The 27,799-nt window shown below is 45.3% G+C and overlaps 2 protein-coding genes across 9 annotated transcripts in view; one reads left to right on the top strand and one right to left on the bottom strand.

Moving 5' to 3' along the window:
* Positions 1-13,911, bottom strand: part of INSYN2A (inhibitory synaptic factor 2A) — a 40,198-nt gene extending 26,287 nt beyond the window's left edge. For 3 of the 4 annotated variants that reach the window (XM_040071175.2, XM_040071176.2, XM_040071177.2), the window contains exons 1-2: positions 13,788-13,911; positions 685-1,843 (exon numbers count right to left, since the gene is read on the bottom strand). In XM_040071175.2, the coding sequence (XP_039927109.1) occupies positions 685-1,838 (1,154 nt within the window). In that variant the 5' untranslated portion in view covers positions 1,839-1,843; positions 13,788-13,911. Of the gene's footprint in view, positions 1-684; positions 1,844-13,205; positions 13,245-13,787 lie in introns of those variants that run through there. The other variant, XM_058421542.1, reaches the window with a different exon arrangement.
* Positions 1-27,799, top strand: part of DOCK1 (dedicator of cytokinesis 1) — a 260,361-nt gene that overhangs the window by 111,687 nt on the left and 120,875 nt on the right. The window lies entirely within an intron of this gene.

Below are 27,799 nucleotides of genomic sequence, written 5' to 3' on the forward strand. Positions count from 1 at the left end.
AAAAGGTGGGTTGAACTGTCCAGATAAAGACTAAAGGTTGTACTGAGTTACAGTTTCAGTATTTTTAATGCTTTATGGGTTGATTTAAGTAATGAATGTTAGGGATAAAGGAAACACAATTTTGTTTCTTTCTGCTTGGGTTTGCTGTGTTTAGAGCTGCGTGGAAGCTCTAAAGAAGACTTTGATATTCAAAGTTTTCATTTCATTTCCTTCTGAGAGAAATACCACGAAAAATTCAGGTGAAAGGAAACCAGATGAGATTCATATGCCATTAAGGGAATTATATTATGAGTTGTAATAATATCCCTTAATCTTAAAAAGGTAAGTCTCTTACAGAATTAAGGTTTTGCTACTGCTTTTCATGCCGTGAGAGGAATTACGGCTAATGCAAGTTGCTGATGTGAAAACATCCTCGCTAATCCTGTTTGGAGAGCGGCTCGTTCTGTGCTCCTTAGAAAAGGCACAAAAAGATGTATTATGGGCCCTTCGTTAAATAATTACTTAATTACACCCTGAGACTGGCAGATAGCAATCTGAACGCTGCTGGCAGGCTTCTCCTAAAGCAGCAAAACTCCGTGTGAGGAGCGCCACGTGCGCGACGGCAGGGGCGCGTTGACATCAGCAAACTCAAGGTGGAAAAGACATTTCAATCAGCTCATACTCATTAAAAAAGCTTCTACTCACCCTTCCCTGTGAGCTTCTCCCTTCTCTAGCTCCTGTATAACACCCAACAACACTTTGATGGTCTCCTGACTAGAGCTGATCAGGCTCTCCATCATCTGAAGCTGCGCTTTCAAGTCCACAACTTCGGTGTGAGGCACGATTTGTTGGCATTCCTGGCTCACGGCCACAGCCGTCCGGCAGGGCTGGCTCTCCTCCATGGGCGCAACGTTGACCTGCAGGCTCTGGTCACTACATTCGGGGGCCGGGCACTGCGGCCTCGCCGCGCACGCTCGGGCATCTCCGGCCGGGGGCTGCACCCCGTTCAGCTGCACCGTCCTCTTGTCGTCCTCCTCGGGGCACGGCCCCCAGTCGCCCAGGCCGGGCAGGTCGGGCTGCGAGGCCGGCAGGTAAACGGTGGCCACTTCAGTCTTGAAGACCCTCCCGTGGAGGGGCTGGGCGGCCTCGTCGCTCCCCAGCCGCGCCGCCGCCGCTCTGCCCCGGCCGGGCGGCCGCGCCCGCTCCTCCTCGCCGGGCTCGGCCAAGCTGGGCAGAGGAGGAGGCGGCTCTTTGGGAGAACTGTGCAAATCGCTGCTTTTCCAGGCCTCGGCGCCGTTGTCTTGCGCGGCGCGCTCGGAGATGTGGGAGATGAACTCGGCCGTCTGCAGGCTGCCGGCCTTCCTGCCCCACGCCGCGGCCTCGCCCGAGCCCCGGCCCTCCCTGTCCTTCACCTCGATCAGGAACCCGTTGTTCTCGCTCGGTAACGTGTCCACAGTCGAGGCGCTTTTCAGAATATTCCCTTTTTTCCGGTCCAGGGGAAAGGTCTGGTAGCACTTTTTGAGATCAGGGGAAGTCTGGACTCCTGTGCTCTTGGTGACGTTGGGGATGGACCTGCGGGCGGGCACCGTCATGTACTTGCGATAGGCCGTCTTGTAGGAGATGGCCTTGGCCTCCTTCTTGTCAGGGTCCTGCGTGGAGGAGGTGGAGAGCTGCTTGTCCCTCTGCTCGTTCTGGGCCTCGCAGATATCCTTGAACCTCACCTGGAGGGCTTTGTTCCGTTTCTTGATCTGCCGGTTGGGATCCAGCGCGTATTTCATCTCCAGCGCCAGGGAAGCCGCGGGCTCGACGTCGCTGTCCGAGGCGGTGAGTAAACATTTGCTGGGCTCCTTACTCACCATGATGCCTGCAGCCAAAAACAGTGCGAAAAGCCTCAAGTTACAACAGAAATGTTACTTTTTCCCCTGAGGTTTTTGCAGTATTTGAGTCATGTTCCTGTTATCCCGATGAAACGGCTGCGACTCGCGACCGAGGCGCTGGGTTCTGTGGAGTCGCAGCCCTTGGTGGTGTTCTAGAGATTTGTATCTTCATCAGAGATACAAATTATCTTTTTATCTCAATCTGTTGTGAATACCTGCTCCTCAGAGAGGAAGTTTCCTGGTGCCAGAAGTTTTTCCACAGCTATTTTCCTAGGATAAGACCATGGCTGTCATGCCAGGGCTTCCTAGGAAGCAGTTTCCTTCAGGAATATGTGCCCCCAGGAAGCCAGTCCTCTGAATTTACCTGATAGTTACTGAACTGAAATTGAAAACCAAGCGTCTTTGTCCAAGTGATGAAAAGTTGAGAGCTCTGCCCACCCTTAACTCTCCTTTAATGCAAATGTTTATAGCAAGAAGTGTCAGACTGGCATTATTTTTAGAGTCTGCTTGCTTACCAAACACGTTTCTGCTGTGTAATGTATTCAGCGTTCTTTGCAAGGAATTAATTGGTCATTAGAGGTGTCGTTACTTGGATTTTTATAAAAAATTTCCACATGGCTACAACTAAATACAGATTAATTATTATTAGCAACTGGTTGGTAGTGCTGGATGTATAAAGTTTATGAATTAGTGAAGTTTTGGAGGAAGTCAGCAGTGCATCAATTAAGGTTTTGCTTCAAATGCAAAACAACTCATCCTTTCCTAGAAGCAGTAATGTGCCTTTATGATACAGCTGTTTATCCCCAAAGATCCTAAAGCACTAAAAAACCTCCAAACCTGTGATGATTCACTGAAATTATTTAATCTGCCATTGAAATATAAACTCCTTCTCAAGGAGGAGAAGATGCCAACTGCTTAACACAGCATCTACCCCTAAAAAACCCCATACTTCAGGGGTTGTACAGATCATAGGGGATTTGGAGTAGCTGCATAATTAAGATTTCATTTTTACACCTCATTTGAAGTTGTAATTTTTACTTTCCCGTTGCACAAATTTCTCCCTGAGACTTGCTGAATTACCAAATTCCCACTTAATCCAAACATTCTGCATATATCTCCTGTTGAAGCCCTCAGAGGGGCTCGGGAGTACAATGTAAAACAAGTAAAGGGACTTTCAGGTGTACTTGAAATATGTTTTTAATTAAGATTCCTTTGTCTATTTAATAAAATACGTGAAACTCTTGAAGAGTTAAGTGCCATAATAGCATCTGTTTTAGAAAGCCAACTCAGGGGCACAAGGGAATGAATCCTTGACTAGTCTACATTTAAAGTAAGAAAAGCTTAATGAGGAAATCATTTCCAGTGGAAAACTGAATGTTTATGATGTTTAAAAGTATAAGTAACACTTGCCTAAAGATAGACACAGATGTGCATGGCACAGAGTCCAAGGTTGGACTTCTGGGTCAAAAACCTCATGAAAACTTGTCATTACTTAATGTTTTTTTCATGTTTTAATTTGCTGGCCCTGGTAATTTGTGAAGAAGGAACTGATATATTCCAGATTTCCCCCTAGTTTGCCTTTTTCTGTCTGCCTTGGGGTGTTCAGGGAGTGGTGAGGGAGCTGCAGTCGTTGGAGAAGGGGAAGAAGTTTTTCTGTGACTGCTGTCGTGCAAAGTCTGTAGAAGAAGCAAAAAGAAAGGAAAATTCAGGACAAAACCATTCCACTAATGGAATCTGAGGTTGCCAGATCCCAGCTTTCAACAGGGTATTTTATATATACAAGCCTAGGATCTGACGTCAAGGTGACCAAGTCTCTGTTTTGGGTGGAAAAAAGAGAATAAAATGGCAATTTTAAGGGAGAGTCCTAAGATAAAAGTAGAGTAGGGGGGTAAGATCAATTATCCCTGTGCCTTTAACACATGAGTTACAAATAGGGACAGATTTTGAGGGGAAAATATCTACAACAATTGAATGTCAGGAATTATTTGTTCCAGTTGAAATTGTTCCTAAATAAGGAGTCAGTTTTGGGGGAACATCAGTGTCCTGTCCTGGCTGGTTTGGGCTGTATTTTAATTGTAATTGTGTTTGTGACTGAAGAGATGCCTTTATTTGAGGGACATTCTGCAAACAGAGCCGGTAGGGAGCACAGCCATCCATCTTTTTGTCCATCTAGGGCTGGAATTTGGGAATGTTTTAGTGAAAAAAGTGCTGCTAAGAAACAAACCCGGTCCTTTAGCTTGCAGCTGGACCACATTAAAATCTCTTGTTAAAACCGCTGTCGAACCCCAAAACTCTGCGCTTCAGAATTACTGGAAGCAAATTTTCTACAACAGTCTGGTAAATGAAAGAGCTGACAAAAAAAACCAAAAAAAAAAAACCTAAATACAAGACCACAACAGCCATTACAGCCATTAGTTCCAAATCTGCCAGTGGGAGTTTCAGAGCTCCCAAGAAACTGTGGCAAAAATGAAACGTTGCATTCACAAAGATGTGAAATATTCAGGATCTGTGTCTGAGAAAGCCACGTTTTTACCCAAAAAGACTACAAAAATTGGCTGTTAGCTCTGTAAGTCACCCTTTAGAACCATCTCTTAGGATTCCTCGGAGCTGTCAAAGGGAGTTTTTGGGCATTTGCTTATTTGACAGCAGGATCCATTAACATGCAATTCATTTTCAAGTATTGACTTGATATTTCATTAGTGTCTGTGACCTGTCTCAATATTCAGATGCTTTTACCTCCCACTTGAATCCCATCATTTTTGGGGGCTGCAGGTTGGCTGGGTTTGTTTGGGATGACTTCCCATGGAATTCCCAGGAGTCTGGAGATACCCTCCAGAGTAGATAAATGGAGAATTTTATTCTGCAGTTAATTTTAAGCATATCTTTAATAGCCAATAAATTGATTCTTCACCAAATTGCCCGTCTCCCTTTCCCAACTGCACAGGCCTGATTGATTTAGCTGATCCAGAGTTTTTTGTTCCCACTAGAAGCTGGGAGTAATAATTTTAGAGCTATCTGTGATTAAGAATGACAACAACCAAAAGAAGTAGATTTTTTTTTATTATTTTTTTGAAGCCCTGCTAGGATCCCGGTGTCTCTGAGGGGAACTCTCTGTGCTCAGCTGATAAAAGAGCAGTTGAGCTAAGAGCTGTGAGTTAAACGCTGCACAGAGAAGAGTTGATAAAATATTTCCTGTTCAGTTTCATTTTTGGTTTTGAAAAAGTGTTGCCTCCTGTTTTGGCTTATTTAGGCACTGCCACGGCATCATCTCTGCAGGAGTTTTGGATACTTGAGGAAACTACAGAGTTGGAGTTCCTCACTTTATGGATCGTGCTGTAAGGGGGGTAATAAAACCTTTGAATTTGAATTTTAGTTGTAGATGCCAATTACATGTGGATAATAGAGTTCAAATTTTTATCTGTACTTACTCCAAACAAAGAGCTGATTTGCTAAACTAAATATGTAAATAATCACAAACTTAGTTTTTCAGGTTTTAGCCTTGATTTGTTTATAAACTTGTGGCTGATTACCCTTAAGCAGCATTCTTCTGCGTTTGAACATGGAAATGAACTATTAACTAATAATAATAACTAAAAAAGTGATGCACAGAGAAGCTTTGAGTCAGGGTAAAATCTTCAGGGCAATTATGGAAACCACCAGTTAGGGGGCACAGATCTTTGCAGGACCTGCACTCTGCATCCCAAACTCTGCAGAGTCACTGCTCTGGGAGGAGAATTACGGTGTGGGATTTGCAGACTGATTGGTTAACGAGGGGAGAGGAGATTTGGAGCTCACCTTGCAATTTCCATTTTCTCTCTGTCAGTTTTATGACACAGAAGCAGATTCGGGATGCGTGAGTACGCAGAGTGGGCTTAAAGTGCCCAGATGAAAGGCACAGATTGCAGTCCTTGGGTTTCCAGAGCAAAGGAAGGCTTTGGAGATGCAGCTGGAAACATCTGTGCACGTATTAAGAGCGCACAGGATTTTGTGGATGGATGGGTTGGCTTAAAATAATGCAGGGAATTGGAAATAATTGGCTTTTTGCATGGAAAGTGGGAAGTGATCTGCAGCATCTTTAGGCTTCTGGATATTTCCAGGCTGGACATTCTGAGAAACCCTCACTGCCTCAGATAACATTTTATATGCTTAAATACCATCTTAAACCATTTACTTTACAAAAACTATTTGATGTCTATAAGTCATAAGTTTATCCATGGAATATTTATCCAATTGTACTGTTAAAGAGCAGAAAGAAACTCAGATTTACTTCATAGAAACAAATCCAGTATAGAAACCTAATGTTAATTCTAAATATCCCATACAGTTTGACTTCATTAAATGAGTATTTTTATTCTTTTCAGAGGAATCTAATTGTTAATTAGCTGACAGTGTTGCTATGTTAGAAACTTAAAAATAATTTAGTGTCATCCTAAAAGTAATGTCCAGTAAAGAAGACTGTCATGATAAAAACATTGGAAAATACGTATTATCTTAGGCAGTTTTTAATTATAAAAATTGTTTGCAGAAACTTTGCCTGTGCTAGGAATTTCTGGAGGGTTTTAATACAAAAGGACTGAGGAGAAATATTGACTTGCAGATAAACCTGGTTGCAGGTATTCCCAGTATTTAGATGAGAGGATTATTAGGAAAACTGATGGGGTAGCCCAGCCTGTCTGTATTCCGTCACAGAATCGTTCATGTAGAATAACAGACTTAGCAGTGCTGCTAAATGTCAAACCAGTATTTTTTTTTTTTAACTGTTTTGCAACCCTCAGGCACTGAACTTGAATTTTCTCTCTCTTGAGCTTCCTTATTTATTGCTCAATACCCTAGTCATCCTTACTGCTGCATTTCCAAGCGCCTTGGAAGTCTTCCTTTGGAATTGTCAGGATCCTGTGGCATTGGATTTGTCTTTTCCCCCCTCCCATCCATTGGCAGGCTCTGTGAGAGTGATGTAGAAAATCATAGCTAATGGCTGAGATACCCAATAAATGCCTTTAAATGCTCTTGTGAGCTTCAGCTTCAGAGCTAAGTGGCAACAAATAAAATGTACGATTTAATAAGCCTGGAGACTTTTAGATAAAACAGGAATCTACTGGAGGATAAACTACTTAGAATTTTCCTTACAAACCAAGCCACTTTCCCTGAATGCAGCTGGTAGAGGCAATTTTCTTTTAATTTTGACATCCCTACTATGCTTTCAGAACACAAATTTTAATAATGCTTAAGGTTTTGTTGCTTCCTATATTGTTCCGTGCATAAAATTAAAAGGAACCCGTTCAACGTGATAAAATTCTGGAAAATAAGGGTTATTTTCCCCATAACAGAATTTTGCAAGGAATAGCACCATTAACAGGAGATTTGCACTTGCACTAAAACCAGTGCAGACTTATGGGGTGAGTTAATAACTATTAACTTCCCCAGTGGAACAAATGCAATGTCACAAGATACTCCCTGGGAATTCAGAGCGTTCTGATCTCAAACATTTGCTGGGATTTAGTGGGCTGGAAAAAAAATAATGTCACTGTTAAGAGAGCGATGCTGATTTTTCTCCCTGTGCTCTGCAGCTCTGGCTCCCAGGACGAGAGGAGGGAAGGTTTCTTTAGCATTATTTTGTCATGTAAATCTGGGCAAGGCTTTGTCCCTGCTCCAGGGGGAGGAGGAGGAGCAGGAGCAGGATGCTGCTGAGGATGGGTTGCTAGGAGAATCCCTAATAGTTCTGCTCACACTTTCCTGGCTTGCAGGAGTCCAAAAGCCACAGGACTTGCACTTGCACAGGAAGGTTTTTCATTTTTATGGGACTTTCTGGTAAATAATTTAAAGGGCAAGCTGTTAGAAAACAAGGGTTTAAGGCAGTTCCTTATCGGCATTAGTGTTGATTGCCAAGTTTAATTGTTCTTAGTTGACATCAATAGGTTTTGTGAGTGTTTAAGGAAGAAAAAAAAACTAAAAAAAACCCCACACAAATGACAGGGAAAAAGCAGAGCTGCTCTTTAGCTTTGCCCAACAGGGCTGTAAAACTGTCAGAGCTCTGCACTGAGGGATCTGAATGCTGTGAACACAGAATCGTGGAATGGTTTGGGTTGGAAAACACTTTAAAGATCATCTCATTCCACCCCTGACAGGAACAGGGACACCTTCCACTGTGCCAGGATTTGCTCCAAGCCCTGTCCAGCCTGGCCTTGCACACTCTCAGTGGCCAGGCTGTGAGCACCTCCAAGAACCGCAGCTGGTTTTGTTCCTTCAGCAGAGATTTTCAAGCTTTGGGTGAAGAGGAGAAAGCAGATAAGCAGGTCCCAGCTCCAGGCTTCCATCCTGCATCCTTAATTTTGCTCTGCAGATCAGAGCATTCCCTTGGGAATGCAGGTGATCCCTACAAATGGGAGATGACAGTGACGTTCGTGGGGTCAGTGCTTGTACGGCATCAGCGCCTTGTCAGCTCGTCCTGCTTGGATCAGGGTGCAGGCAGACAAGCTGGGGAGGGTCTGGAGTGGTGTTAAACAGCCCAGCTGGGTAATTCAGGTCTAAAACCCGACATCATTAGCAGGATGCTAACTGGGAAATGGGATCTGTGGAGATGTGCTTCTGCTCTCCGCCGCTGGCAGCAGTCGCCACCAAATTGACAAATGTGTCATTTGTCACCTTCTTGAGGAGCACATTCCTGAAGTTTCTTGTTTCAGACAGGTTCTGTTGGAATTCTGAATTATCCGTGTACAGGTGGATCTGAGAGTGCTGGTGTTGGGCAAATTGCACAGATCAGTCTGACTTCTGCTAGGGCATTGTACAAAAATTCCCTTTAGCTACCCAAAAAGAGTTCTAGTAGAGCAAAAAGCTTCAGTTGCTGAGGGGAATTCAAGTCCCTAAAGCTGCAAAGCTTCCTCAAAGCTGGATCTAAGATGCTCTTGAAGTACTGGGAAGGAAGAGCCAAAGTCTTGTGTGAGGGGAAGTTGTCTTAAACTCCCCAAATCCCAGGTTCTCATGACACAGGAGGACTCTGGGAGAGGGCTGATGGAAATGGCTCATTCCAGGGAACACAGTATTGGTGCCATGTGGGAAGAACTACATGGGCAATGAAGAGGGAAGCAAATCCAGTGTGGAGTTGCTGAGTACGTTGCTCCCAGATTCTGTGGACCTGGGGTAATGTGGAATTGAATTTTAAAATAAACCCGGTGTCCCTGCCCATGGCAGGGGGTTGGAATGAGATGATCCTTAATGCCCTTCCAGCCCAAACCACTCTGTGATTCTGGATTTTTGGATGGGTTATTTGTGATAGGGATGATTAGGAAGTTCAGTAAAGTAATAATTAAAGACCCTCTCAAGGATATTTTTTGCACCCCAGCCAGCCACCAGACAGATCATTTGCATCACTTTTCTTGTGGCTTTATGTGCTTTTATTACAAATTGTGAGTGCAGGAATGCACCACGTTCTTCTCACCAACTCGCTCAACTAAACCACACGGATTCCTCTGGAATTCAGCACCTTGGGCTCAGTCTCCAGAAGGGATCAGTGTTATCGCTGGTAGCAGGCAGTTCAAGCATAATTTCTGCTGAATTACTCTCTCCAGCAGTGGGATGTTTTATCTGTCTCTTTGTCAGCTCCGCAGAGATATCGCTGGGGTTTATTTGCCGATGGCCTTCGTACACAGAAATGTATTCAGCTGATCCACAAGTTAAATTTCTGTGCTCGTGGATATCTCCTCATTCCTTTCTCTTCTCTATTTGCAGGAGAGAATAATGAATATAATAAGAAAATAGGCATGAACATCCAATTCCTGATGGTTGGAAGGAGACTTTGGGCTTGTTGTAGATTCTGTGCTTATTCATAGATAAATACACCAAAATTAGGGATTTCACTGAATTACCACTTCTTCCTTCTCCCAGGAAGAAACTAGCCAGACCAGAACTACTTGATGTGTTATTAACTTTTAAAATACAGTCCTGAATTCACACACCTGCCTCGATGGGTTTGTGTTGGGCATCAGAGAGCCCCGTTCCAGCTTTTTAAAAGTCATTTACTGTCGGGCTTTATAAGCTTTGACCTCACCAAAACTGTTCCAAGCAGTGAGATCACAACCTTGACATGAGAATTGGGAAAAAAAAGTGGAAGAGGAGAGAGAAGGGCAGCTGTAAAACAAGCAGGGAAGGTGGGCAAGAGCACAAAAGAAGTAACTCCTTTTTTTGTGAGCTTGTGACAATCCCTCCTCGCTCAGACCAGATGGAAAGAGCTTCCTTTGCTTTTGTTTTTAAACTGGTTTAATTTGGTAACTAAGTGGGCTTTATTTATAGGCTTGCTCCAGCAATCATGGGAGGCAAAAATAACAGCAGCAACCTGCTTCTCTTGCAGGTGCCCATGGATGGCACAAACACGAGTTGAAGCTGGGGTTTCTGAGATGTTTAACAACTGTTTCTGATGTGGGCTGAGTCTGAGACCAGGTACCAGCAACTCTGGGTTGTGGGACACGGTTGAGCTCCAGCACTTGCCTGCCAAGACAGAAATCTCTTGTAATGCTTTAGAAGTTGGGATCTGCACCTAAACATAGCAAGACTTGAAGGCCTTAGATCTTTTTTAATCCATCTCTGTTTGATTCAGACTTTGAAAATGGCCCTTACTCCTCTACGCTCCTCTGTACCAAACTCAGTGGATTTTGCTGGGAAAAAATGGAGCAAAATCAGGCTCAGTGTCTTGTACCACTAAAGGGGGAGAAGAACAGGCACAGAGGACACCAAATGTTGCTCTTTGATGACTGAATTGTTACTTTTACGTGCAGTTCTCTTTGCCTGGGAGACTTGTGCTGGGATGTCATAATGGGAAGCAGTTTTTAGGCACTGATCACCCTGACGCAGAGCAAAAGCATGAACAGGGTGAACTGTTCTCAGGAGTATTAAGGGATCACTTTTCACCCTGAATGTACTAAAAAATTGGAGTAAACAGCCTTGAAATGGGCATGTGCCACTACAGTAAGAATGCTCTGAGCATATTCTGTGTGGTCAATAACAATTTAAAATCAAGTGTCATTACCCAGGGAGTCGTCCCTGTGTGTGCTTAGAGGTTATTCAGGATTTTCTAAACAAGCACCAGTTTTCAGAAGGCTGAATGTGGAACTCCCACTGAATTTACCACTCTTGAGATGATTTTTTTTCCTAAAAACATGCTCCTGATTTCATTTTCCTAAAGCCTATTGGATTTGCAAACTGATTAGTAAAAATACAAGGGAGTACTGGGCTATAAAACTGATTTGTTGCTTACATGTTTTTTAATATGTTAGACAAATTTTCAGCAGTTCTTTAAACCACGCCTGTCATAAAGCAGAACATAAGAGCTTCTTATTAATAGCTAGTTCAGATAATCACGTGAATTTTTTATGGCCTCAGATATTCCAGATTTACTGTCATTTTCTCAAGTGGGCATGAACTATGGGACTATACATCCCTAGTTCTCCCTGTCCTGTGCTCGGATAAGGAATGGCCCAAGAGCTCTGTGGAGGTCTCCTTACATTTTAGCAGGGATTTTTGGCAAGCTCACAGGTTTCCTTCCCTGGTTTCTGCATCAGCCGTGGCAAAGGACTGCCATGGCTAAGTTTGCTTTTAAATCCTCAGTGTGGGTATTTCCTTGCCTTCCTGGCTGAGTTTGGATTTTTGGGTGAGCAGCGGTGTCTGGTCTGGGAAGGTGACGCACGCTCCGTGACTCGGCACTCGGGCAGCTCCTGGGCTTCGCCACCACATTTTCCTTCCCCCTGTTCCTCTCCACTGAACTTCCCCGCTCTTTTTATCCTGAGTTAATTCTACCTAGATTACAATATGCTGCGTGTGCCCCTTGTGCTGAAATGCTCTTGTCGGTGCAGTGGTTAACTGGGGAAAAAGGCAGCAAGGATCTTAGGAGCTCCTTGGTGGTGAGCTCCGTTAGTACAAGGGTGCACTGAAGGCTAAGTGCTGGCCCTCTCGATAAGGAGCTGAGCACTTTCTCTTGTGGTGCTCCTTTGCCCAGCTGGGTTTTTGTGTGTCAGTCCCAGGGAAAAGCACTGATTCCAGCCAGGATTAGAATTATCTCAAGCATCTCGTTCAAAACACACATCGTTAATAATGCCCGAGTCCTAAAGAACAAACATTTTTCATCAAGGGCATCGTGACATCCTTACAAAAAAAGCCCTGAAAAAAAGCTGGTTTAGTATCAGTTTTCCCCATTATGTGAAGGGAGGATGCTTTCAATGCAACAGCACCTTTAACTCCGGGGCAGGAATTTTATTTTAGAACTGCTGGAGTTAGAACAATTCAGTCTGAGTCTCTGGATTAGCAATCTACATTATGGATTTCTCCTGGAATCAGGGACCCTATGCCGTCACTGTACAGCAGAATATCACCCTCCAGGTGATAAATTAGTAATACCTGAGCCCCGAGATATTTTCATCTGAATATGAATTTTTAATGCTAGGAGAAAAATCCAGCTTTTAACATAGAACTGTTATTTGTGCTCGGAGGGAACAGACCGTTGTAGTGCAGGCAGGCACGAGCAGGCTGGTGGAACACCAAGAGGCATCACACCAAGAGTGAGGAGATCCGTTCCTCTCCCTGATTCCCTGTTTTTACTATTGGTCTGTTGGCTTGCAGTTTGACATGAAATTAATCCCAGTCCGTGGCTAGGACTCAGTTGCATACCATGTGATTATTTTTATTTATTTATTTATAGTTAGGAGTTTTTTCCATCTAGAAGCCAGATTTTAACCTTGGATACACGCAGCATTCCTGGCAGCCTGGTAAATCCGAGCACGATCCAGCACTTAAGCGGAGGGAATAAATTCCCAGTTTCTATCAGACGTGACCTGTTACTGGTTTGCTTTTCCTTAGCACTTGCCAGCACGGAGCTGGGGGAAAAAGAAACCATTCTCCGAGGCTGGGAAAAACAGGTCTTCCCAGACTTCCCGGTCTTAGAGCCTAACGAGTTAAATTCTCCTCCGTGCAGGATTTTTAAGCTGCTTAGACACGCAAGGTCAAAGCAAAGCGCTCCATTCCCTGTTCCGAGCAGCGGCTGAGAGGGGGGCACAGCTCCCTCGGGACGGAGCCCTCGGGAGACGGTGACATAAGCAGGGAATGGATTCCCTGCTTCCAGCAGTGCGAGATGTCCCTGTTTGGCCGGGGCTGGCGGCCCCCCCTCCCCGGGCAGATCCCATGGAACTGCAGTCCTGCATCCCTGGCTGCCGTGACTGCCCGTAAACACGGCATTGAGTGCAGGCGCCGAGGGCACGGCACAGCGTTTCCACTAGCGAGGGAGGCCAGATGGAATCGCAGAGCGGGAAGCTCGGGATGCCTTGCAGGATGCAAGGATTGGGACTTCAGGGATGGTTCCCTACCTACCTTTTGTCCCGTTTTCCTACGGCGTTTCCACGATTTCTGTGTGGTCGGTGATGGTGGTGATGGGGGACTCGGGCGCGTTAAATCGGGAGAGCCCTGCTCAGTTCTCTGAATAGCAGCAGCTTCAGTCCCCGAGGAGGATTTTTGGGTCGGCTGGGCTTTTAATGAAGTGCTGTACCACAGCAAGTTCAGGGATGAACACATCCCGTGTTCCTCCATCGCCGCTGTACGGACACTTCATTAGGACGGCTGAAGTTAATAAGCAGCGGTAGTTCCTCGCCATCAGCCGTGTGAAAAGCCGGAGCACTTCGTGCATCCTCCAAAAATCCTCCAGCTACCCCTCTCCCCTCCCAGGCATCGCCGGAAGGGGAGCAGGCAAAGAAACGCTGGTATTTTTCTAGAAGAAAGTCGCGTATCGGGATATCCTCTCCTTATCTGTCGCGAAAGTTAGCGGATGCGGGAGCCGTTCCCAGGCAGGCAGATACGCTATTGCATAACGCTGGCGCTCAGCGCCAGCCTTTCCCTTCCTCATCCCCTCCCAAGTTTTCGCAGGGCTATTCCGGGGGCTCGGGGGCAGCGCCTTACCTTGTGCTTCCTCACGCAGAAGCGGCGTTCCGGGCGAGCATCTCCCTCCAGCCGCCGGGGCGAGCTGGGCGTCAGAGCCTGGGCGCCGGGGCGCATCTGCCGCCGAGCCGCCGAGCCGCCCCGCCAGCCGCGCTGCCCCGCTGCCCTCATGGGCCGCGGCGGGGGCTCGCCCTCCGGGGGTCCCCTCGGCCGGCTCCCCGCCGAGGGGAACTTGTTGAGCGGGACCGGCGGGCGTCCCCCAGCCGGGAGGGAGCGGGGAGGAGGAGCCGGGGGCCGGGCCGGCGGCGGGGGCGGGCGGGGGCGGTGGGACGGAGCGATGCCGGGCGGCCGCGCACGGGGAGGGGAGAAGCGCGGAGCGGGCGCTGGCGGGGCTGGATGGGAGCGCTCCGCTATCGCTGCGGTTCCTCCTCTGCCAGGGCTCTCGCTAATGGGCACGGCCGCGCTACGGGAGCGATGGAGCAGCCGCAGAGCGGGTGATGCCGAGCCCTTGGGGATCTCGGCGGAGCGCTGGGTTAAAGCCGCACGGCCGCTTTTTAGTGGGGAGGGAGAGCGTTTAAGGTGCTGAACGGAGTAGCCGCTCCCATTTGCTTTTAAACCTCGTGTAAAATGGATGCGGGTTCAGAGCGAAGCGGTTTGATAAACGTGGTGATCCCATTCTTTCTCTCATTTTACACAGGGTTTAGCAATGATGCTTTTTACTTAAACCACCCCCCCCCCCCCCCCGAAGTTGGAAGTTAAATAGATCGTCTGTATTTAACCTGAGTGATAGCCACAAAATGCCGTGAGTGGCACGAGAATTGGTCCGAGTTGGGAGCGTTGGGTGTGTGTTCCATCCTGAGACTCGCGGGAGTTTTGCTGTTCAATAAATACTTTCCAGCAGGAAGCTCCCCTAGCCCAGGTGCCAGCAGGTGCGGGCTGCGGAGTTCCTCTGCCCTGCCATTGATGCCGATGAGGGTTATTGATTTTGGGGGCTACTGAAGCGACCCCTGGTTTGAAATGACAGACGAGAGCGGCCGGACCAGCCCGAAATGTTCCACCACGACCCCTACGCCACAGCAGGCAGGGACAGCCGAGCTGGGCGCCGGGTGAGTGCCGGCATGCACGGACACGGTGCAGCGGGAACACTGGCTGGACTCCTGGGTGTTTTGTGGAGTCGATTGACTCGAGCAGCCCGGGCACGGCTCAGGACATCCCCGTGGGTCTGGCTGTCACACAGCTCGGCGTGGGGACAGACCACGAAAGCCCGGCCGGTGAAATCGCGTTCAGGCTGCGCAGGGCTGGAGCAGAGCAGCGTTCAGCAAACCAGACAGTCAGCAGAGGGCAGCTCCGTTGCTCTCCCTGGCTGCTACCTGTGCAGGTACTCCCATCCCTGTGTTCCTTATCTCTGCTGCTGACCCCTAAACGAGGGCTGTGCCCCCCACATCACCTGCTGCTCTGCCCTGGGGTGGGATTGTGACACAGCCAGTGTCGCAGCTTTGATCACACTTAGAATCTCTCATGGTATTTTATCAGAGATTTTTTTTTTTATTTCCCCAAAGAACTTAAATATCGACCTGCTTATTGATGCAACAGCAACCACCGCTCTGTTGTTTTTTTCCTTTCTGTTTTTCTTCCCAGCAGTGCTGACTTGCTGTATTCCAGGTCCTCTGTGGATTTCTCTCTACGAAAATAAATGTGGTTTTAGCTGCAGCCTGGATACAGACGTGGGTAAAATTACACGGTAGGGTGACCACGTCTGAAAAAACGCAGGCTACTTCCTCAGAGCGAACAGATCAGTGCTGGGCGATGCTGCTGCTTTTTCACGAGCTGAAAATGTGAGTTTATCCAGCCCATGATTACTGGGAGCAAATACTATAACTCGATATCCTGAGTGACTTGAAAGGAGAATCTCTCTGACAGAAGCAGCAGTTAAACATCATTCTTGTCTTCTCCATAATGATATTTAGAAGCTGTTGTCTCAGGGCTGATTAGTCTTGCACAGCATTATGCATATGCCCCACTTACAAACTGTGCAGCATCTTCTGGAGGCTTTTAGGGAATTAAAAACTACTTCTTGATGTGGACCAGATTCATGTGTAACTACTGACACCATTGGCGTGTACAGGGATCTTTTAAATCAGGGTTTGTGAAAACATAGTGTTCTGTGATTATTATGCTTCATATGTTACTCTAACAGCACACTGAAGTAAATACACTGGGAAATTAGAAATGCTTCATCATCCCATTTGCCAATTTTTTAGCCTTTAAAAATGCTGAGCACAACTGTTGCATAATGAAATGTAACGTTGAAGAGATGCTTGAGAGGGGAGAGAGGGGTTGGGCTTCAACACGGGAGGGTGCAAAGAGAAAAGGAACAATTAATTGTAATTGTTTTAGGTTATAAATTTATTTCTCTCTCTTGGAGTGTCCTGCCTTCCCAGATTGGTTTTTTCTCCCTGTGTATGTTAGGGAGGAGCGAGCACTACTTGAGGCTGCAGTGCTTCCTTCGTGTGATGTGCACAGGTGGAAATCCTGCCCTTGGCCTTCTGGGGGGAGAGAGGAAACCAGGGATTGGAGAGCAGTGAGGAGGATTTTTAGTGGCATTCTCCGTGGAGAAGTACAGTAAGGGCCCCTTGTCCCTTGCTGCTAATTGCACAAGAAATTCAGGAAGGCACCTGTGTGTGTATTTAGAAAAATTCATCACATACACAGCCTGGTGTTACAGACTTCAGGTTTAACTTGATTTCTTTTCTTACATTCAGTTTCTGAGGACACATCTGGATAACCCTGAGGGTCAGCCTGGCAGGTCCTCCCCACACTCAGCTTTTGGCTCGAGCACTGCTGTGCCTGGGGGGGATTTTTTTTTGCTGAGCAGCTGCTTTGTAGGATGATGCTCCTCTAGAACATGCAGGTCCGACAGTGGAATGCTAAAATGCGATTTTTTGGGACAGTCTGAAGTTCTTGTGGAGGAAAGCTCAGCTGCAGCTCAGGGAAAAGCACGTGGCAGCCAGAGCTCGAGCTACCTGCCAGGTGTTTTGGTGACCGCCAGTGTGGAGAAGGAGGGTGAGAAACCAGCACCAATGGGATTTTTACAGCTGCATCATTTAAGTCCCACCACTACATGCCTGAGCTGGGTTCCCAGGGATGTTAATTCTTTAGGACCAGGTGAATTTATGGCAGAACTTCCCAGCTGTGTTGGAGATGAAAGAAGGGTGAAGCTCACTTGATTTCAAGCAGAGCTGTGGACAGAGCTGTGCCTTTTCTCTCTGTACTCACTTGGGACCAGTGCTGTCATTCTGTCTTTGCTAAAACCAAGCATTTTCACATTGCTGAGCCTTCATTCCCATTAATTAGGTGATTATTTCCATGCCTTTAGATGATAACTGCCTGGCTTTCTGGGCTAAATTGGTAGTCTCTATTTATTTCCTCCAACCTGCCATTGGAAGAGAAATGGAGGGGTGTTAAATATGCACCTCTGCTCCAGCTGAGGCTGGAATTTCAAACAGGTCTTCATGCACTCAAATCCTTGGAGGTGCTCCTTGCTTTGGGGGAGAATGTTTTCTGCTTGGCTGTGATGCAGAGAAATGAGATCTCATGTTTGGCAGAAATTTGGGAGAGTTGCCGGAATGTCTTGCTCCACAATAAGTCTTTTCCATGAGCTTGGAAAAGCTGATGCCTGTTCTTCATCTGTAAAGCACGAATTCCACATCTCTTTACTTAAAGGAACATTTTGAAGATAAAGTGGATTTAAGACTATGTGTCTAATACCCATAATACCTGTGTGCAGCTGAAATATTAAAGAGCAGATCGAGGGAACTGCTATTTGTGGGTTTTCTGCTCGGAGAGGAAAAATGCTGAGTAACCTCATTAGCTCTGATGGTTATTTCTGTGCTTCGTTGGGATAAGAATGAGCAGGATTTCGTTTTCTCTCTCAGTTTCCTGTTGTACAGATCATTGGAAGAAAAATATAACAGCAGGTCTCACCAGCTAGAGCTGAGATTTTGGGTTCCAGTTGAATGCTGTCTCATCGGGAGCCCAAATTGCTGGAGATGTCAAGAAAGTCTGAATTTTCTTGGGATAGGAGTGGGAGTTTTGTCGTATTTTCACTGTGTTTATAGTTCAGAAAAGTTCCTTCTCAGCACACATATGTTTTTGGGAAGGGAACTAAACTGATGGTTGGAAAGCCTTGGTTGTTCTTCCAATGATAGGGGTTCTAGACTGCGCTCTCGTGGTGTGGAATCACTTCCCTGATAAAGATATCCTCAGTAGATGCCAAATTCTGGTTCCATTTTCATGCAGCCTGTACAGTTGGGAAATAAATGAGGGTCTGGGAGAGCAGGTGATGTATGAGCCCCTAAATGGCTGCATTTTGTTCATATTTGAAAGGCAGTTCAGGCTGTCGTCATTACGGATGACTTGTGCTTTTAGAGCCCTTCTTTTTGCATTTCAGAAAACCTTTGTGCCCATCTGAATAATAAATCACCCTGTTTGATTTGCTCACCGAGAGCAAATGGGAAATTACATCCTTGTTAAGATGTCTTGAGGAGCTGGAAGTGTGGGGGAATGTTTTAAAAGGAACATTCCGCCAACTTTATTAATATTTTGCTTTGTCTCATTTATTTTATCACCTTCCCAAATTCCAGGGCTTTCTCTCTGACTGCTTTATGGCAAAGGGAAAACATCCTGCCCTGCTTTTAAAAAAAAACCACCAAAAAAAAACCCCAAAAAAACCCCCCAAATCTGGCCATACTTTAGATTGCCTTTAGACAAATGGTTTCAGATTTAAGCACCTAATGAAATGTGGGATGAGCATGAATTCCATCTTCAAACACAAGTTATGGGCAGAAAAAAAGCAAATCCAACAAATAATGGGGATACTCGCATCTGATTCCTGTTTGCTCTTTGGTGGAATAATATATTATTTATGCAGCATCGATTTCATTAGATGGAGGATTTAATGCAACTTTTCTGTCAATTTGGAGAACATTCTTTGCCATAAAGTCATGTAAACTCCCAAAGCCTCAGGAAGGTTTTCTCATTTGAAGTATTGAACTATTTAAAATTTGAACATAGCATAAAAATGCAGACTTTTATGTGCTTTTGCGTGTTGCCTTCAAGTTAGAAGCCCAGAGAGAAGCCTGGTCCTGATGCATGATGCTTACCAGAAAAACAAGCTGAAATTGAATGTGTTAAACAAGTGAAAAATGAAAATCCTACAAAATTAGGAGCAAGAGAAATAATGAACAGGGCAAATAGAATTAAACTCACCATTTCAATCGGGTGCTCTGAGCCCGAACCAAAATTTAAGTATTTGGCCATAATGTTCAGAAATGAACTCCTTAATGTAGTTTCTAAAATCCCCAAGCAGGTGCCAAAATAAAATTGCTCTTAATAACTTTGATACATGACAGAGAAATATGATGGCAGTGTATAAAAAAGGGATATAAAGAGGCAGTTTGCAGCATCATGGGCACCTAAAATTTAGCCATATGCTCACAATTAAGAGCTTCTCCTCTCCTACTTATTCTTTTCTAAATAAAATGACCTAGAAACTTGCCTTGTGCAAATAAGAATATGCTAAATTCCTGATTGACTGTGCAAAAACATAATTCTTTTATGTATTAAAATGTCTGTGACTGGGTTTTACCTTAAGAAAGGAACAGAAGTTACTTTGAAAAGTCTGGAAATCCTAAAAGCCCAAGATATTTCAAAAAGTTATGTTCTGAAAAATATGGGAAGCCTGATAATGACATTAAATGAGTTTACACTTGATAGCAGAGGCCACAAGAAGTCCTTAATCCTTGCTCTGTGGCTCTTCAAAACACAGTGCAGGAGAAATGGCTCCGTCCTTTATGGCTTGGGGACACCGAATTAAAAACCATTCCAAGCAGCACCACACTTTGATTTTCTTCAATTTTTAAACAAGTTCACGACTTTAAATATTAATACTTAGCTGTGGTTGAGGAGCATGATTTGCAGCTGCTTTATATCCAGGGGATGTCCATCTGTGTTGTGGAAAAGCCCACTAACTGGAGGGGCTCTTGGTTCTGAAAGCCCAGAAATAAAGTTGTAATTCGATAACGTGGCACTTCCTCAATTTACATCTGGGAATTCGAAGTAGTGCCCCAATAATTTGAGTGTATCCACATCCTTCCTTTCTCAGCTTGCTTGTGCCCAAGCCTGGCTGGGGGAGTTCGTTGGATGGGAGGTGGAATGGCTGCTCCTTGTCTCCAGACTTTCCTTCTCCTGACTTTGTGCATTCCCTTGTCCAGCTGCCTTTGCTGCCACAGCTCCTGTAGGCACAACTCCCATCACTCCATGGGTGTGGGAAAAAGAGATGCCAGGATTAAAAATCTCGTCTCATATTTGTTTGAAATTCATCTCCTGTTGGCTTCAGCTGCTGCCTCCTGGTTCTAACGCAGTGAAATTTGTGAGCAACAGCTGTGCAGTCCTTTCATCCCCACTGCAGTGGATGTGGAAACCTCAGGAAAATGTAAATCCATCTGTGCTCTGCCTTCTTGGGGGAATCAGGAACTTTGTGGCGTCCTCAGGAGGGAACTTCTCCATCCCTTGTCACAGAGTGGTTTAGGCTGAAGGGACTTTAAGGCTCATCCCCTTCCACCCCCTGCCACAGGCAGTGACACCTTCCAGTATCCCAGGGTCTCCAACCTGGCCTTGGGCACTGCCAGGGATCCAGGGGCAGCCACAGCTGCTCTGGGCACCCTGTGCCAGGGCCTGCCACCCTCAGGGAACAATTCCTTCCCAATGTCCCACCTAACTCTGCCCTCTGGCAGTGGGAGGATAAAAGTCTCTCTCCACCTTTCTTCCAAGCGCTCTTTAAATATCGAAGGCCGCAAGAAGTTCTCCTTGGAGCCTTCTCTTCTCCAGGCTCACTTTGGTGGCCACTCTCGGCCCTCCTGCCATCTGTGACGCCCCCTCAAGCTGTGGAGACTCCATTTATTCATGGAATTGTTCTCCTTCTCTGTGAGCTGATGGAAATCGAAGCTTTCATTTGAAGCCTGATAGGAAGCATCACCTGGGCTTTATCTGAGCTCAGCCTGTCCTCAGGAGGATGAGCTGGAGTGATGAGCTGAAGAGCTTTGTTTGGAAGCATAATCTTGTTATTTCACATCAATTACCGAGTGACAGATAAGATCTGCAGCAGTTGATTATCTAATGAGGGGCTTGATGTCTTGTGGGAGAGCACTTGGGGACTGAAGGTGGTGACAAATGGACGGGTGGTGGCACCATGAAAGCGGACACATCATGTCACAGACGCCTTTGGTGGCTGGGACAAGGAGCCTCAAGTCTTGGGGGGGAGAAAGGACAAACCCCTTGTTCTTCCACTGCATGATCCCAGGATGGTTTGGGCTGGAGGGACCTTAAAGAGCATCGAGTCCCACCCCTGCCATGATCCCAGATAGCTCCAAACCTCATCCAGCCTGGCCTTGATATTCCACAGGAGCTCATTAAACCAGCGATTCATGATGTGGGTTTTTTTCATAAAATTTTAGTTTAACAGACTTGAACTTTAAAGTATCTCTTTTTTTGTTTGTTTTGCCTTTTTTTTAATTTTTTTTTTTTTCCTTAAATTTCAGGTGTTATCAAAAGTTACAAGGATAAGATTCCTGCCCAGGAAAAAAACCCAGTAACCAGAAAAAGCAGGATGCTTGTACATGTTAATATTTCCATTTATTAAGGAAAAAAAAGAGTTTTAATAATTCACAGGGATGCAATGAGTATTTGCCTTTTATATATTCAGATTTATCACTTGGCTTGAATTGTAAACATATTAATTCCTGCCTAGCAGTTAATGACCTTGGGTAATGGTTGTACTCTCTTTATGCAGAAATTGTCCATGTACCTCACAGTTACGTATAGGGACAACCTAATCAGAGCTACTTCCTTGGCTCTGAAAAACATTTTGTCTTGCTCTAAGTAGCTTTTCTGACTTATTTTTAAAGCATTTTTAAAATAATGCTTCAATTTACCTCCTCAACAGATGATGAGTATTTTCCAGCCACATGGAGGGAAGTTACAAATCCCATTTTTGCCAAATGTCAAGAGTGGGATGAATGTTGTAGGCTCTGCCGTTAACTCAGGGTTGGTTCATTTTCTGCTGTGGTTTCAAATGTTATGCCCCCCGAAAAAAAATGAGTTGCGATGGTTTTAAATGCATGGAAATCATGCCAGGAAAAGTACTTCCCAAATAATGACATTGTTGCATTAAAGTAGGAATAAAACATTGCAGCCATGTTTTGAGAGCTAAAGATGGGCCCTGGGAATAATTGGGATGTTTTGGTATTTTTCTTTCCCCATTTTTTGTATTTTTAGTGTGTCTAAGTAGTACTGTAACGTATAGAAATACAGAAATATTTGAATTCTGTTTAATCATAGAATCACACAATGGTTTGGGCTGGGAGGGGCCTTAAAAATTTTTTTGTTCCACTCCCTACCATTCCATCGAGGTGTTGCAGTAGCCTGTGCACTGATTTTCTTCTTAAAAATTTTCTTGATATTTATTTTATATTTTGAATCTGTCTTAAAGCTGCTTTGCCTTTGCTGGTTTGATTTTACTTCCCCTTGAGATGGATTCCTGGATCTCCGGGGCTGGGGTGGGAAATCCTGGGTGATACTGGGTGTGAACCAGAACATCAGAACCTGGAAAAGAGATTCTGCTTGGTCCTGTTGTTAGTGCCCTGATGGGAGGAAAAAATATGGGAAAAGGGGATGTGTATCACAGGATATCCAAGCATTTTCTTGGAATGGTGTAGGAAGGCTGAGCTGGGCTCTTGGAGCAAACCAGCCCCTTTCCAGGAGATTCCCTGTCCTGCCCCGCAGCCCCAGGAGCTGATTTTCACTTTGGAATGTTGAAACTGCTGATTTTAATCTTGGTTTGGATTTAATTGCTTTTCCCAAGGAGAGATTAGTTCTCATTTAAGTGTGGATGCGAAATTAAAAAACCATCTCTCAGCTTAAGTTGCTTTTGTTGCCCACACGCCGGGGCTGTAGGTAGGGGAAAGCAATTCCAGAGCTGAATATCCATCTCTAATCCTGTCGTTAATGTGGGAGTGTTATTGTTGGAATGTGAGAAACGACTCCTTGTTTGGGAGGGATTTACTTCTTTCCCTTCTGATTTCTGACAAAACAAAGTTGGGGAGGAAAATAAAACTCAGTTCTAAGTCAGAGTTTATTTCGGTGGTGGCAAACCAGCGCTTCAAAATGTTTTGTTGTTTCTGGAATACGCAGAGTGTGCGGGATATCATGAGGAAAATTGTCAAAACATGTTTCTCACCTTTGGTTTAGTGAGAAAATAAAAAAGTTGTCCTCCTAAAATATTTCAGGTGGGTTCTGGTTGACTTGCAAGTACAGAGGAGCCTGAATTAGCTTCATCTGGAAGCAGCAGAGCTTCCTGAGCAAATATTCCATTCTTTCCTTCTGGAGGAGATCCCTGGAATGTCCAAGGCCAGGCTGGACAGGGCTTGGAGCAGCCTGGGACGGTGGAAGGTGTCCTTGCCCATGGCAGGGATGGAACTAAATGAACTTTAAGGTCCCTTCCAACCCAAACCAGTCTGGGATTCTGTGGAATGGAGAATGGAATGAGATGTGTTTAACGTGCTTGGCTCATTTCTTAACTTGCAAACATGTTCTTGGTTCAAAATCAATATAAAAGCAAAAATCTTGTGCGTGACAGGAAACTCCTGGGTCCACATTGGTTCATTTACGTCAGGCAGTTTGTCCTTTACCTCACTGATGGTCTCCCTTTGTCCTTTTCGGGGTTGGATTTCTGCTGAGTTCAGGTAGGAACAGGATAAAGAGCGTTTTATCAGCAGCGTCCTGCTGGAGCTTATTCTGCTGAACGTTTTGGTCATCGTCCCAAATCGTAATGAAAGAGGGGTTTAATTAATTCACTTTTCCACAATAGGAAAGTTCATCTTCTTTTGCTTAGATTGCAGCTTAGAGATTGATTTCATATTCTTTGCATGAGGCACCTTTGAAGCTCTTCTGGAGACTGCACACTCTGTTTAGCACTGGGTTCTCTGCGAGAATCCCCCGAAGTGTTCGAGTTGCTGCGAGTTTCATAAGAAACAAAATTCAAATTTAATAATGTTAGGGAAGAATTGGGCTGTTCTTGGAGACTCAGCCCACATATTCTCGTGTTCAGGTTCTGCAGATGAGCCCTTCCCTGCTCCCTTTAATTAAATGCAAAGTGTTAAACAGGTCTGTGTTCCTTGAGAGGGCATAAAATGCAGATCTGGCTGCTTCTCCAATCACCTGCAGACAGCTCCTGTGAAATACAGAAACCTGGGCTCATGGGACTCTGTTGGAGAAGGGAAATGCTGTGGAGGTTTTACGCTGCTCCTTGCAAACCTTGCACACGTTTTATAAAATTGAACAAGCTGCAGAAGTTACAGGTAAAGTAAAATTGTGTAAGTGACAATTTGTGGGACAAGGGTAAAACTCCTCTGCTCTGGAGCCAGGCTGGGAGAATTGGGATTGTTCTGCCTGGAGAGGAGAAGCTCCAGGGAGAGCTCAGTGCCTGAAGGGGCTCCAGGAGAGCTGGAGAGGGACTGGGGACAAGGGATGGAGAGACAGGACACAGGGAATGGCTTTAAGATGACAATGGGCAGATTTAGATGGGATTTTGGGCAGGAATTGTTCCCTGGAGGGTGTTGAGGCCCTGGCACAGGGTGCCCAGAGCAGCTGTGGCTGCCCCTGGATCCCTGGCAGTGCCCAAGGCCAGGTTGGACACTGGGGCTGGGAGCAGCCTGGGACAGTGGGAGGTGTCCCTGCCATGGCAGGGGTAGAAGGAATGATTTGGGAGCCAAAATTCCAGGGGAGGAACCAGGTAGGGTGAGGACATTCCTGTAGGCAGAGAAGAGCAGTCTCACTCCTGTGAAGTCCCCTGTTTGCTGCTCCTGGGTGTTAATCTTTTCAGCTCCTCTTATCTGTCAATATTGGAACTGAAATTCTCACTTGAAATGTGACCTGCGTGGAAATTGTGTTTCTCTTATTTACAATATTGATACATGCATTTGTGTAAATACCATTAATTCTGCTGCCATAACATAAAATATCACAGAAAACTGAGCTTAAGTCAGAGAAGTCAGAACAAAGGAGCAGCCTGTTATCAGTCTTTGCGTATTTCATCACTTTTCCTGCTCTTTGTGGAGGAGGGAATGAGAACATTGCCTGTGCTGGGAATTTCATTTTGATATCCTGCAAATGTGGAGGGAGCCCTGCCTTTATTTTCCCCACTGATGAGAGGCTGGCAGTAATTCCTGGCTGCAAGGACTGGGTCACCTTCTGCAGCTCAGAAAGCTGAGAACAGCACCACATCAGAGCCTGCATCCCATAAACCTTCCCCTATCCACTGTGTTCTGTCCCCAAACCTCGGGAAGGGAGCAGCCCCTGGGGTGTGGTGTGATGCTTGGTGTGCTGAGTGAACCAAAGGTAGGAATTAATTACGAGATGCAAAAGCTTGTCCAAAGAGACCTCCTCGTGCAAGGAGCTTTTTAATCCAGGGATCTCTGAACTGCGTGGTTTCATCAATTAAATTTGGATTGCACACATTTCTTATCTACCCAGCTCGCTGAGCCCTTCAATAAAGCAGTTGCTAAATAATTTACGTTAAAAGAGGCGGATGAGAAGCACCAAAAGTGGGATAATTTGTCTTCACAATGGCTGTTGCGTTTAAGAGTGTATTCATCTGGCAGCATCACCTGTCTGGTGTGAAGATTATCATCTCAAAGATGATTTCTCTTCCTCTTACTCCCTTAATTTGTCCTAGAGATACCTCAGTGCTGCAGAGACAACGTCCCAAACACCTGTGGGCTATCCCAGTTGCTGGCAATGCCACTTGTCTCCAATTATCATTCCCTTTTTAAGGTTATCTTTTTCCTTCACTACTTTTCCTGGTCTGCAACAAAGTTTTTTTTTTTTTACATGGCTTCCAGCATTAATTGTGTTTGATAAATAAAGTAGGGATTCTTGTAGTGATAGGTTTGGTTTTATTGTTCCTTGTCACTGGCTTTTTGAAAGAAATACCTACAAAGGCGTGGAGTGACAGGAAAACAGGGAATGGCTTTAAAATGAAGGAGGGGAGATTTAGATTGGATATTAGGAAGAGATTCTTCTCTTTGAGGGTGGTGAGGCCTGGCCACCAGGGTTATATTCCCATATTCATTGCTGCATTTTTGCAAAATCATTTTAAAAACATTTTTTAATGGCTTTTCCTTTTTATTTTTACTGTCTGTGTACTGGCCATTCCCATAAATACAGTTGTTGTCTGTATTTTATGACTGCATTTGTAATTTTATTAGAGGCATTAATAGATGTGTAAACCAAGATACCTGAAACAGATTTATCGAGGGCAGTTCTGTAGATTTTCAGTGAAATGATGTTTAGTGTAGCAGAGGGAGGGAAAAAAAAAAGGCTGTGAGGAAAGGCAATTGCATTTAGAGAACCAGAAATAAATGTACTGACCTTGAGAGCTCCTAAGCACCGTGGATTCCATTGAAGGGCACTGTTCAATACTGACACTGTGTGGAGCTTTTAAAAGAGAAGCATTTTTTGGTTAAAATGGACTTTTTTTTTTTTAAGAGCCTTAGAACCATGATAAATGGTGTTGCTAAAACATCTCATTAATTTTTCCGCCCGCTTTTTCCAGAGGTTGGTGCAAAGCACTTCTGAATGGGTGAACTCTTTGTGTCTCTTCCCACTGTGTTGTCACCAACTTCCTAACAAATCAACCTTTTTGCAAAGTGAGTTGCAGTTGAGCTGCTGCGATCTTGGAATCACAGAATCATGGAATGGTTTGGAAAAACCTCAAATCCCACCCAGTGCCACCCCTGCCATGACAGGGACACCTCCCACTGTCCCAGGCTGCTCCAGCCCCAATGTCCAACCTGGCCTTGGGCACTGCCAGGGATCCAGGGGCAGCCACAGCTGCTCTGGGAATTCCAGCCCAGCCAGGAATTCCCAATTCCCAGTCTCCCATCCACCCCTGCCCTCTGGCAGTGGAAGCCGTTCCCTGCATAAATATTCTCTGTCCATCTTTCTTGTCGGCTCCTTCAGATCCACCAGGCCACGGTCAGGGCTGGATTCCGGTTGGGATCTCTGTGAAAACCCTTTTGCTTTTCTTCCCAAAGGAGTTTCCCTGCATTCACTCTGCAGGGACTCAGTGCTGGAAAAGTTTTCCTCTTCAAACAAGTTTCCTATCGAGCGAGACGGAATTGTCAGAGATGAGATCAGGATCTGTAAAACGCTTCTGGAGGTAAAACAAGGATGGAAGACTAAATGAAATGCTTTTCACCCCTGAACTCCTGTATCAGAGCTCTGCATTTCGCATTTTCCTGGCTTGGAAAACCTAAAATGGGTTTCGCTGCTTAGGGAGGCTCTGAACCCTTTAAATCACATCAGGTAAAGGAGGTGGCGCATCTTTCCCAGGAGCTCCGGAGGCAAAATTTGTCACTGAAAATACCTTGATTGGCAAAAAAGATGCTTCAAAATAATGTTTATGGCAGCAGGAAGATGCCCAAATATTTATCTCTGCCTTCATTGCAGGTGTGAACTCATGTTTCTGCAAGGGAAAAGGCTCACTTGTTTTATTCTCCTGTTCAAGAGGCAGGGTTTGGCCTAAGGAAATGGAATATTCTGTGTGTTCAGTAAAAAATGTGATAAATGGGAATGTTTTGCGCTTGTTTTTGTCCTGCTGCTGTAGCCGTGGAGTAATTTTGTCCCTGAAGGTGCTGCTGAATTTACTGTGGGGTTTTCTTTTACGAGAAAAGAAATGTTTGTTTTAATACTGTGAGAAATAAATGGATGAATTTCTATACATAGGGAGAAATTTAGGGAGCCTTAGGGAGGGTCCTGCTTTGTTTTGGGTCTTTTTCCCATCCTGGTGCGATGCTGCTGGGAAAAGCTTCAGGAGTCAAACTCCCTTCAGAAGCTGAGACTTCCATCCATATCTTGATTTTCTTATATACAACATTCTGGAAAAGAAGCAGTGATGGAAGATCCTCTGCCTTATT

This window comes from Hirundo rustica, chromosome 8 (assembly GCF_015227805.2).
Source record: "Hirundo rustica isolate bHirRus1 chromosome 8, bHirRus1.pri.v3, whole genome shotgun sequence".
NCBI classification, from domain to species: domain Eukaryota; kingdom Metazoa; phylum Chordata; class Aves; order Passeriformes; family Hirundinidae; genus Hirundo; species Hirundo rustica.